Below are 12,750 nucleotides of genomic sequence, written 5' to 3'. Positions count from 1 at the left end.
TAAGGAGGAAAGCTCCATAAAGAAGTGTAAAGTTGGTTTAATAAAGTTATTTTATGTTTGAAAAGCTGAAAGAAGTACAACAGAAGAAGCAGGAACAACTGAAGAGGCAACAGTTAGAGCAGCTACAAAGACTCATGGAAGAACAAGAGAGGCTGCTTACTGCGGTGTCTGGGCAGCATACACTCCCAGGTATTTTTTTGCTTACATAGGGTCTTCAGTTAGCACAGTGATAGACGGTCACTTACATTTCTTACCTTTAGTTGTTTGACAGGTTATTTCTACCATTTCTTTATCATAGGGTGCAAACTCCAATTTGTTTAAGGGCTAGGCACATAACTGAAATAGTGGTGGTGTAGTATATTTGGGACAAGTGGGAGCTGTGCCATTCTGGAGCATTTGTGCCCTGCTGAAAGACATTTACATTTATTTATAAAATAAGATTTTGAAAAGACCTAGCAGGGGGCCGGCCCTGTGGCCGAGTGGTTAAGTTCACGCACTCCGCTTCGGTGGCCCAGGGTTTTACCGGTTCGGATCCTGGGTGCGGACATGGCATCCCTCATCAGGCCATACTGGGGTGGCGTCCCACATGCCACAACCAGAAGGAGCCACAACTAAAAAAAAGGAAAAAAGAAAATATATGACTATGTACTGGAAAAATAAACTCTTTAAAAAAAAAAAAAAAAAGACCTAACAGAATAAAAGATCTAGAGCCAAATTTGGCCTAGAGCTACTGGTTTACACCCTCTGCCTGGTGAATGAGAAACTGCTCTGGGTCATAAAGGTAAATATGTGTAAAAGCCATTCTGTTCAGTTAAAGAAACATACCAAAAATATTTTCTGTGGTAGTAAATGACAGAACTCTTTTGTTGTATGTTAGATCAATTAATAGAATGCTTGATGTGCTTATCAGGAAAAAAACCTGTTGAAATGTGATCTGGAGCAGTGGTTTTGAAAGTCTTTTGACCATACTGCATAGTAACAGAAACATTTTAAATCATGACTCTTAATTTCAAAGTTTCGTAAATCAGCCCTTATTGGTATGCCTGGCATGTAGTAAGAATATTTTCTATTTTGTTTATTCTGTTCTATGTCGTTAAAAAAAAAATGCCAGTCATTACCTATGTGTTGCATCTAATGATAAAATTACTAACGGGTTGTGTCCCACAGTTTGAAAAACAGTGATCTGGACCAGTATGTTTGCTTTTTGGCTACATTTTAGGAGAGACACTTTATTGATTCAGGAAAGTGCCTGTTGTTCACAGGTTGCTCTGGGCATTGAGAGTACAAAGAAGAAAAGACATTGGCAAATGAGCATGCAGAATGTGGCTGGGTGGGACTGGGGAGTGGTGGTGGTGGTGGTAATGAGAAATGTAGCAAATGAAGAATGGTGTAGAGAATTTGGATGTTCATCTTAGGGAATGTAGACAATGTGGTGTGCATCTTGAAATAGTTGAATGGTTCAGGGTTCTTTTATGGAATACATAAAAAGAATAATCAAGATTACTTAAATAACAGCCTGTGATACTTTTTAGGGTAGAAATAGCACTATGATAGAGCAATAGGGAAGCATATTTCAAAGTTATTAATATAAGAACTAGCCCCATTCAGTTATGTCTCTTGAGGGCAGTGGTTTCACACTGTTTAGTCTCAGGACCCCTTAACACTCTTAAATTATTGAGGACTTCAAAGAGCTTTTGTCATATGGGGGGCTATAGATATCAATATTTACTTATATTAGCAATTAAAACTAAGAAGTTGAAAAACTAATTCATTTAAAATAATCAATTACATGTCATCACAAATAACATTTTTTAATGAAAAACTTTTCTAAACAATTAGAATGGGATTGTTTTATATTTTTAAAAATCTGTTTTTGGTTTTGTTTTTATTGTTCCTTTTTCTCCCCAAAGCCCCCCGGTACATAGTTGTGTATTTTTAGTTGTGAGTCCTTCTAGTTGTGTATGTGGGATGCCACCTCAGCATGGCTTGATGAGCCGTGCCATGTCCACGCCCAGGGTCCGAACCGGCGAAACCCTGGGCTGCCGAAGCGGGGTGCAAGAACCTAACCACTTGGCCAGGGGGCTGGCCCCTAAAAATCTGTTTAACTTCTGGCTTAAAATAACTCAGCTGATTCTCGTATCTACTTCTGCATTCAATCTCTTGAGTTGTTTTGGTTGAAGTATGTGAAAAAAATCCAGCCTCACATGGATATGTAATTGGAAAAAGGAGAGAGGAGTATTTTAATAGCCTTTTCAAATAATTGTGGTTATTTCTTTGATGTTGCACCCAAACTCAACAAGTCGTCATTTCTTAGCTATTGTTCTCAGTGTGAAATATGAAATCATGTCTATGAACTATTTGTACTCTGTTAAATTAAAATGTATTGGAATATCTTGGCTTTTTTTTTTTCTTAAAGATTGGCACCTGTGCTAATATCTGTTGCCAATCTTCTTTCTTTCTTTTTCCTTCTCCCCAAAACCCCTTTGTACATAGTTGTATATTCTAGTTGTGAGTGCCTCTGGTTGTGCTATATGGGATACTGCCTCAGCATGGCCTGACGAGCGGTGCCATGTCCATGCCCAGGATCCAAACTGGTGAAACCCTGGGCCACTGAAGCGGAGTGAACTTAATCACTCGGCCATGGGGCCGGCCCCTATCTTGACATTTTGAATGGATCTTTCATTGCGCATGATTTGGTAAAATCGTGCATTGGTTATTTGGAAAATAGTGGTTTACTGAGTTACATAGGTCCTTAAAATATTGACATATTTCATTATATAATATCAAAAAATTATATCTATTAGTATCGCTATAACTCTCATCATAAAAGTCTTATTATAAAGCTGTCAAGCTCGTGGTGGTGTACTTGTTTCTTAAAATTCAAATTTTTACTTGAAAGTTCAAATTTTGTCATTGGCAAGAAATACCGTCAGTTGTTTTCCTTGAAGTGACTAGCTTACTTGTTTCATTTTTGAGAAAATGTCTGTCAAGTACCAAGGTTTAAATCATCATAATTTGTCGTTTATTCTTTCAGATAAAAGTGATTTTCCTTGGAAGAAGTAGCTACTCAAGCTTACAATTCAAAAAATTACATAGCTGGAGGTGGCCCGGTGACGTGGTGGTTAAGTTTATCTGCTCTGCTTTGGTGGCCCGGGGTTCACAGGTTTGGATCCTGGGTGTGGAACTAGCACCACTTGTCAAGCCACACTGTGGTGGCATCCCACATAAAATAAAGGAAGATTGGCACAGATGTTACTTCAGTGACAGTCTTCCTCAAGCAAAAAGGGGAAGATTGGCAACAGATGTTAGCTCAGGGCCAAATCTTCCTCAGCAAAAAAAACCGCAAAAACCCCACAGCCATGTCTTGGTTTACAGCAGAAATGATTTATGCATACTCCTTATTTTGTCCTATAGAATGTTCAAAAGACATGTACTCTAGGGTTGAGATTTAATAAAAAAAATTAATACTTTCTGTTACTTTATCTAGGACATTCTTAAGTAAAACTTAAAAAAAAATTTTTTTTTTTTGAGGAAGATTAGTCTTGAGCTAACATCCTTGCCCATCTTCCTCTACTTTATATGTGTGACACCTGCCACAGCATGGCTTGCCAAGCGGTGCGTAGCTCCACACCCGGGATCTGAACTAGCAAACCCTGGGCCACCAAAGCAGGACGTTTGAACTTAATGGCTATGCCACCAGGCAGGCCCAAAACTTTTTTAACCTGCAAGTGCATGATGATGATAAATACTGTAACTGCTAGCACAGTTGGGTGCTGCTGTCCTGCTGTCTTGCTTTTGAGAGAAGACACCAGGAGTTTCCATTTTGCTTTTGCACCATCAGTGTATATTCAGTACAGTGAAAAAGGCAAATACTACCTAAATATTTTATGAAAATAGTTTTGACCTGGTGGATGCCCTGAAAGAGTCTTGGAGACCTCCAGGGGTTTACAAACGACACTGAGAACTACTACTTTGGGATATTGCTCTTTTATCAAAGACGTCTTTAGGCTGAAGTAGGATGACTATTAGTCAAAAATATTTAGATGAGAGTATCGTTATAAAAAAGGAAGCAAGGTCAAACCTACTATTCAATTAGGACCTACTTGATCTCAGTTTTATTCATGGGCTGGGGGTGAGGTAGATAGGTATTAGAGATATGTGGCCCAGCTCTTTTATGAAACACTTCTCATTGTGTCTTCACTTTTAAATTTAGTTGAGACAATCTGGGAGAACAGAGGTATAGTAGCAGGATTTTGAGGAGCTGGTGCAGCAGGCAAGATGGCTAATATTGCCATCTACCCTCCAAGAATTATATCTTAGAGATATATAGGAGGGGAATCTTCTCTCTGTTTATTTATTTTAAAAGCAGAGACTTGAGAAACAAAACAGACAAAATAATACAGGAAATTTAGAAATTATACGGAAAAGTACAAAACAGAAAGGTACCCATAATTCCACTACCTGAGGATACCAAGATGTTAATCTAAAGGGAAGACTTTTCTATGTTGTGCCACAGAGCAGTTATTGATCATTAGGGAACAATTCGGATCATTTGTTAACTATTTGCATTGGTGCTCTATCTAACTGTGTTTGTCATAGGTCTGCAGAGTTGACAATTCCAGCAGTGCTTTTGATAGATGTAGCATGAATGGTGCCTTCCAGAATTAGGCAGTGCTGCAGTTCTGCTATGTACACACAGTCTGCACATGAATCGTAGTATAAATAAACTTTTAATTAAAATTCTGCAAGGGTCACTTTGGAATTTTAAAATTTCATGATTTTGTTAAACAGTTTCTTAATAAGGAAGAAAAAATATTGCTATCACGTTGGAGAAAACTTTGTGGTAGGGGTCACTAACAGGCAGGAGAGAAAATGTTAAAGAAAGTCATCAAGTTTGTTGATTTTCTTAATTGCAAGGTCTAACTCTACTTCCTGATGATAAGAGCCAGAAGTACAGATCTCCAGGAAATGCAACCACTGTGGAGAAAACCGCACCCTTCTTATCCTCATGTATCTACCAGAATCAAACCCAAGAAAAAATGCACACTTCCAACGTTTTAGCCAATGAACAAAACTTCTGTAGGACTACTCATCAAGATTTTATCTTAACTTCAAAAAGTGGTGCTTCTCCCAATTTGTTTTATGAGGCACAGTATCAAGAAGCGCTTGTGAAAAAAAATGATTTGAAGGAAGAAAACCAAAACCATCCTATAGGTGAGTTCCTTATACATATTTCTCTCTTCTGTACTTAACTGACAGTGTTAACAAGTTGTCCTAAGACAAGAAAAGTTTTTTCTGCATTGTTTTCCTGTCCTCTTCTGCTTTGTGAGGTCCTACGTGCTGCATAGCTACTGAGCCTGGTTTGGGTGTAGAACTGGACATAGAATTTGTGACTTTCTGAGAACAGTTGCAGTATTCATGCTGACTTTAAACCTTGCATGGTAGTATGGGGTCTTCAAAAAGGGAGGCAACAAAAGTTCTGCCTGTACATTTTTCTTTGAAAGCTTAGAAATAGTTTGAGGTTGAGTGAAAATGTGTGCTGTGGTGGTTGGGCACTTGATAGAAGATGTGAAATATGAGAAACAGGTTGCTGATGGGAGTTATTACTTATAAAAGAAATACCTCCAACCCCAAGATTTGGTTTGTTTTCACTATACCTCTGTATTCCCAGCACCCTGTGTGTTCCTGCCAGAAAACTGACCCTCAGTGTCTGATGTCTGAATTCATGGAGCTCTTATGGCGTTTCTGGTATATTTTCTTCTGGTCTTTTTTTTTTTTTTAAGTTCTATTTCTGTGTCGCTCCCGCCCCCCTGCCTTTTTTCACATTTTGTGATCATAGAATATTGCTTAATAAATTGTATTCTTTTCCCACTCACGCTGGAAAATGCTTATGGTATGTTCTGTAGTCTTCATAACCATAATTTTAATGGTTGTCATTATGTTAGTCATCAATAATATATCAATATTTAATGTTCTTTGTGGTAAGACAGTTGTTGCTAGTATTTTAAATTTAAATTTAATTTTCAATTTTAATGTTGTTTTTATGAATATATTCTTTTGAGTCAGTTATAAAAAAATGTAAATAATATGACCAAAGGTGTCTGTACTTACTAGTTAGAATGGGGCACCTTTGTGCGTAATATCTCATTCCTATTTTACGGCAATTCCTTGGTATGGAAAGGTCAAATGTCTTTTTCTTATTTTTTAAACAATACGCTCCCCTAATCTTTTACTTTGGAAAATTTCAAACATCCAGAAGAGTTGAAAGACCACTGCAATGATTACCAGTATACCCATTACCTAAATTCAACAGTTAATATTTTGCCATTTTACTTTGTCTATATACATTTGTATGTGTGTATATATATCTGTATCTATACCTATATCTATTTCTCTATCTACATGTATATATAATTTGCTAAGTTATTTCCTTGCAGGTAATATGCAGACATTATGTTAACATCATTTAAGTATTTTAGCATGCATCAAGTAAAAATTAGGACATTCTTATATATAACTACAATACTATTATTATACCTAGGGAGATTAACAATAATTCCTTAATATTCAAATCCATTTTTGAGTTCCCCCTATTATCTCAAAAATGACTTTTAAAGGTGTTCTTTTAAAAAACTGGGATCCAGTCAAGTTCATGTATTACATTCAATTGTTAACTCTCTAATCTTTTTTAATTTAGAAAAGCCTACACCTTTTTTTCATAGCATTAACCTTTTGAAGAATGTCATGTTTCAATTAGGGTTTTGTAGTTTTTTATCATATTAAAGAAATCCTTGTGAGTTCTAAAATCATTGGCACACATTACTTTTAACTAAAGATTTTTTTAGCATAGTAACTTGTGAAATTCTCAAGTTTAAGACTTTAATCTGCTTTTTTTGAACTAAATTGTTCCTAATTTTTATTCTAGGAGAAGGTATTTTACCATGTTGGGAGAAAATGACGGAACAGATTCAGGAAGGGAATGATACAAATGTAAAAAACATTGGTGACTCCTCAGAAGTGGTGAATATTGAAGAAAGGTATCCTCCATGTTGACAGGAATAAGAATGTGACAGTTTACTATAATAGCCAGCCCTTATTACTGAGCACTTTCTTTATTTGAAAGCTCCCTAGTTTTCTTGTTTTTGCTTGAATATGCTTTTAAGTATGAGGTTGAAGATTGAACTCATCACATACTATCAGGAACAGAAAGAGGTTGGGAGATACATCAGGTAAAGTAGCTTTGACATTGTATTGGAAGAATTGAGCAAGATTTTTTCACCTACAAGAAATACCTGGATAAAATTAATCTCTCAAATAGTTAGGTAAATTCTATTTTGGAAAAGAGAAAAACAAATTAAATATTGGAGTCTCACATTTGGTATTATTTACAAATTATAATGGCAGAAGTCTGGTTACAGAAGTAAAAAATTTTTATGACATAAAATATCAGTATTGAGATTATTTATGATTTTCTTAAATATTTGAAGTATTTTAATATACATTATGGATGGACAAATGACTTTTTTGATTGTTGCTCTATTTACATTGTTAAGGATCTTTCTTAATTAAAAAATGTGTATTCAATGAACTATTTCTGAAATATATTTTAAAGTTAAGTAATGAATATGTTTCTACAAAAGCTAATCTAAGGTCAGTAGATGGATTTCAAAAGGGTTTTTTCCAAATCCTGTGTAGAGTGTTGTATGTATCTGTATTTTGGGAGATGCAGCGGGGTTGTTGCTTTCACTGGATTCTCTATGGAGGTCAGTGACTTTCAAAAGTTTAGTTCTCAGTGTAGTCAGGGGTGTCTGTATCAGGCACACTAAATGTAAAATGTTCAGCACATCATGATTTGCATACTAAACAACTTTATTTTTATGATTAGGCCTATTAAAGCTGCTATTGGAGAAAAGAAACAGACATTTGAAGACTACTTAGAAGAACAAATTCGGTTGGAAGAACAAGCACTAAAACAAAAACAGCTAAGGGTTGGCATTTCCACTGTTTTGATTAAATTGTCTGAGGCTTTAGACATTTATTTCTAATTGCTTTAATAATAACTTTGAAGGGGCTGACCCCGTGGCTGAGTGATTAAGTTTGTGCGCTCCACTTCGGTGGCCCAGGGTTTCGCCAGTTGAGATCCTGGGCGCGGACATGGCACCACTCATCAAGCCATGCTGAGGCGGCGTCCCACATGCCACAACTGGAAGGACCCACAGCTAAAAATACACAACTATGCACTGGGGGGCTTTGGGGAGCAAAAGGAAAAGTAAAATCTTTAAAAAAAACAACTTTGAGATTACTTGGATATACTAGAAATAATTCAAATATTGTTTTTTTATTTTAGGAAACAGAAGGATCATTGTTAATCAAAGCAAAACCAAAACAACCGTTCTTAAAACGAGGAGAAGGTTTAGCTAGATTTACTAAAGCTAAATCTAAGTTGCAGAAAGGGAGAGAAGGTGAACTAGTGACTAATCAGAGCATTTCAGAGGACCAAGCTGTGTTTAAAGTAGACAGACAGCAATTCCAGCGGAAAACTGCTTTTATAAGTAAAGAACCGTGTACAGAGAACCTTCCTGCTAGAAAAAACAGTAAAGCTGGAACGAAAAGTGGTTCTGTCACACTCAGTCAAAAGCCGAAAGTGCTTAAGAGTAATAATAGGAAAAGTCTGTCTCCGTCAGGATGGAAAATACCAGCAGGGAAGAAAGGTGATGGGCAATTTAGAGACCAGATCAAATTGAGAAGAAAAGTGGAATCTAATAATAAAGAAAATGTACCTGAGTCTACAAAACCTTTTGATAGTGGTTGCAAAGTCTGGAATAGCACACAAGGTAAAGACAAACTCCCCCTTTCGACTGGGCTGGCCAGCTGCATGGCTTCTAAGAGCCTGAAAGGTGAGACCTTGAAAGAGTCAGAATCTTCTCTTGACGTTTCTCTTCAGCAAAAGTTAGAGAACTGGGAACGAGAAAAGGAAAAGGAAAACTTGGAATTAGATGAATTTTTGTTTTTAGAACAAGCTGCTGATGAAATATCATTTTCCAGTAATTCCTCTTTTGTGCTGAAGATCTTAGAGAGGGACCAACAGCTCTGTAAAGGTCACCGGCTGTCTTCTACCCCTGTCAAAGCTGCACAGCAGGAGAAGACGACAGCATCGGATCCCAGTAGTCTCTGTAACCAAAATGAGGATCCAGACCTTCCTGAACATGAATGTAAGAGTGACTGTGAAGTCGCAACCAAGCAGCTTGATTCAGTGGCCTCACCCGATGGATTGAAGGAACAGTCATGTAAAGTCACTAGGAAAGCATTCCAAATGAGCACTTCTGAAAGGCAAACTAGGTGGAAGGCAAGTGATGATGAAGGTGTTATGAGCAGTGACAGTAGCACTAACTCTGAGGAACAACTTGATGTTACCGTAAAACTATCAATGGAGGATAAAGAAAGGTGCTTCCGCAGCAGAGAGGATAGTCCACAAGTCTGTGATGGTAAGGGACCTTTTAGGGACACTGGGACTCAAGAAGAAGATAAAAGGAGAGATGCTGATTTAGATTTGTCTGATAAAGATTATAGTAGTGATGAGTCCGTCATAATAGAAAGCTTGAAAAATAAAGTTTCTGAGTCCTCAAGAAGACCCTCATCAATAAATATGAGTAAAATTGACTTTGATGATGAAAGAACATGGACCGACCTTGAAGAGAATTCATTTAAACATGATGGTATTCTTGGGAATGAAGCCGTTTATGGGACTCCCCAGATAACCTACCCTAAAAAGAGTGAAATAGGTGTATTGGACAAAACAATAAAAAGGAAAGTTGCCCCCGTCAAGAATGGAGAAGACTTGAGCAGTTCCAGCAGGGGCACAAGTCCTCCTCTTGCATCGGATCTGATGATGAAATTCTTCCCTTCTTTGAAACCTAAACCAAAATCTGGTTCACTCTTGGGAAATGAACCGAAGTTATACGTAAGTCAAGACCAGCCACCTGGTAAGTCAGAGCATTATAAAATATTTATCAGAATGTTAGAAATTTAACATTTATTTTATCAGTATGTTGTCAGAATGCTTAAAATCCTTATCTTTCTAGTTGCTCAGGAGAAGTCTAATTAGTAGGTGACTTGTTAAAATTTGATTTGTTTGTGGGTCTAAATAATGTAATAGTCACTAGTATAAGAGATTAGGATGAATTGTGATCTCAGATTTTTCAAATTTAAGCTTGTGTCTTATTTGCAAGGCTTTAAAGTTAATTAGTTTATTATAAAGTGAGATAACATTTAATTTTCTTTTACAACTGAGGAGTACCCAATTTATGGTTTGTGTTACTGTGGGGTGAAATTTTGTGTGTGGATAGTTTTTTTAATGACAGTGTTTTTACTTAATTCTTTTAGTGCCTCATGCATTAACTTGCTAACTATGACCAAGAAGAAATACAGTATAATTGAAGTTTCCTTTCTTCCCCAGACCTGGGCTCTTAGTCCCCTTCCCTAGGGGCATTAGCATTCTCATTTCATCTTTGTATTCAAAAAAGGTTCCATGCAGGGGGCTGGCCTGTGGCGTAGTGGTTAAGTTTGCGCCCTCTGCTTTGGTGGCCCCAGGTTCGCAAGTTCAGATCCCGGGCTTAGACCTAGCACTGCTCATCAAGCCATGCTGTGGCAGCATCCCACATAAAGTGGAGGAGGATTGGCACAGAGGTTTGCTCAGTGACAGTCTTCCTCAAGCAAAAAGAGGAAGATTGGCAACAGATGTTAGCTCAGGGCCAATTTCCTCACACAAAAAAGGAAAGAAAAGATTCCATGTGTACGAAAGCATGTGTATGTCTATATAATCTCCTCCCTTCTAGACAAATGAAAAGACGCTTTGTTTTTTAATTGTGCTTTGTTTTAAAGATTGGCACCTGAGCTAACATCTGTTGCCAGTCGTCTTTTTTCTTCTCCCAAAGCCCCCAGTACCTAGTTGTATATTCTAGTTGTGCGTGCCTCTGGTTGTGCTCTGTGGGACGTCACCTCAGCATGGCCTGATGAGCAGTGCCATGTCCACGCCCAGGATCCGAACCAGCAAAATCTTGGGCCACTGAAGCAGAGCGTGCAAACTTAACCACTCAACCATGTGGCTGGCCCCCTACATGCTTTTCATAAACCATTCTGCAGCTTGCTTATAATAAATTTTGAAGATTGTTCTAACACACATACACAACTACCTCATTCCATTTAATGACTATATAGTATTCAGTTGATGTGATGGACTTTTTAAACTTAGACTGAAAAGCTCTTCCATTATATCATGTTATATTATAAACTGTGAATACCTAGCAAAGCATAGATGCTTTAAAATATAAATTATAACTTAAGCTATTTAAAAAAAACCTCTAATTTTAAAAGTAGTACTTTTTTGCAGAAAGTTTTGAAGCCTAAAAAGTACAGAAGCAAAAATATTTATAACTAAGCTACCCAAAGGTAACTGTGATATAATTTTGGGGTATTTCCTTCCAGTCATTTTTCCTGTGTGTTTTTTTTTTTTTTTAAAGATTTAATTTTTTTCCTTTTTGTCCCCAAAGCCCCCCGGTACATAGTTGTATATTCTTCGTTGTGGGTCCTTCTAGTTGTGGCATGTGGGACGCTGCCTCAGCGTGGTCTGATGAGCAGTGCCATGTCGGTGACCAGGATTTGAACCAACGAAACACTGGGCTGCCTGCAGCGGGGCACGCGAACTTAACCACTCGGCCACGGGGCCAGCCCCTCCTGTATATTTTTAATATGGTAGAGACATATATTATAACTTGACTCATCCTTTTCGACCAGGTGTATAATATGCATTGGCCATATCATTAAACTCTTTGTGTACTTTATAAATGGTTGCAGAGCATTATATGAATGTAGCATAATTTTATTCAGTAATTTCCTTAGACACTTAAATTATTTTTCACTATTAGAAATAACACTGTAATGCATATTTTTGTGCAAAACTATTTGTATGATTTTACAGGTTTGTTAAACCAGATTTTTAGAAGTAGGATAATTGGGTCAAAGGATAGATATGGGTATTTTAATCTTGTGATGTAAATCAGATTTCTTTTCTAACAGGGTTGTTGCAGGACAGAAGTATTTTACTCTTTCAAATAGCAAATTTGATATGGAAAAAAATCTTAATTTGTATTTCTTTAATTAGTTGGGGGTAAACTTTGATTTTGGTATTGATTAGTGCCTTAGATCTTTTGTGAATTACGTATTCATGTTCTTAAACTTTTTTGTTTTTTGTTTTTGGGGGTTTTTTTAACTGAGGAAGATTCACCCTGAGCTAGCATCTGTTGCCAATCTTCCTTTTTTTGCTGAGGAAGATTCACTCTGAGCTAACATCTGTGCCAGTTTTCTTCTATTTTATTGCCACCACAGCATGGCTGCCAACGACTTGTATAGTAGGTCAGAGTCCAGGAGCTGAGCCCAGGCTGCCAAACTTAACCATGGGGCTGGCCCCCTTAAGCTATTTTTATATATCAGTTTTAAAAAATATTTATCTAAATGATTTCTTTTTATATGTAATGTTAATTCATTATCAAATTGGATACTCTTTTGAGGTAGAATAATTTGATTCTTTCTTAAATTTAGACTGATTTCTTGTGGAAAGTTAGGCCAATATAATTTTGTCAGTAGAAGCATAGCATTTTTTTTTTTTAAGATTTTATTTTTTTCCTTTTTCTCCCCAAAGCCCCCCGGTACGTAGTTGTATATTCTTCGTTGTGGGTCCTTCTAGTTGTGGCA

General features: G+C 37.0%; 1 protein-coding gene across 3 annotated transcripts in view; it reads left to right on the top strand.

Moving 5' to 3' along the window:
- CPAP (centrosome assembly and centriole elongation protein) overlaps positions 1–12,750 on the top strand; it is a 55,891-nt gene that overhangs the window by 9,186 nt on the left and 33,955 nt on the right. For all 3 annotated transcript variants that reach the window (XM_070577755.1, XM_070577754.1, XM_070577756.1), the window contains exons 3-7: positions 66–189; positions 4,918–5,214; positions 6,926–7,037; positions 7,886–7,988; positions 8,348–9,983. In XM_070577755.1, coding sequence (XP_070433856.1) covers positions 66–189; positions 4,918–5,214; positions 6,926–7,037; positions 7,886–7,988; positions 8,348–9,983 — 2,272 coding nt within the window. The remainder of the gene's footprint in view (positions 1–65; positions 190–4,917; positions 5,215–6,925; positions 7,038–7,885; positions 7,989–8,347; positions 9,984–12,750) is intronic.

The sequence above is a fragment of the Equus przewalskii genome, chromosome 16 (assembly GCF_037783145.1).
Source record: "Equus przewalskii isolate Varuska chromosome 16, EquPr2, whole genome shotgun sequence".
In the NCBI taxonomy this organism is placed as follows: Eukaryota; Metazoa; Chordata; class Mammalia; order Perissodactyla; family Equidae; genus Equus; species Equus przewalskii.
This window is presented reverse-complemented; position numbering and strand designations above follow the sequence as displayed.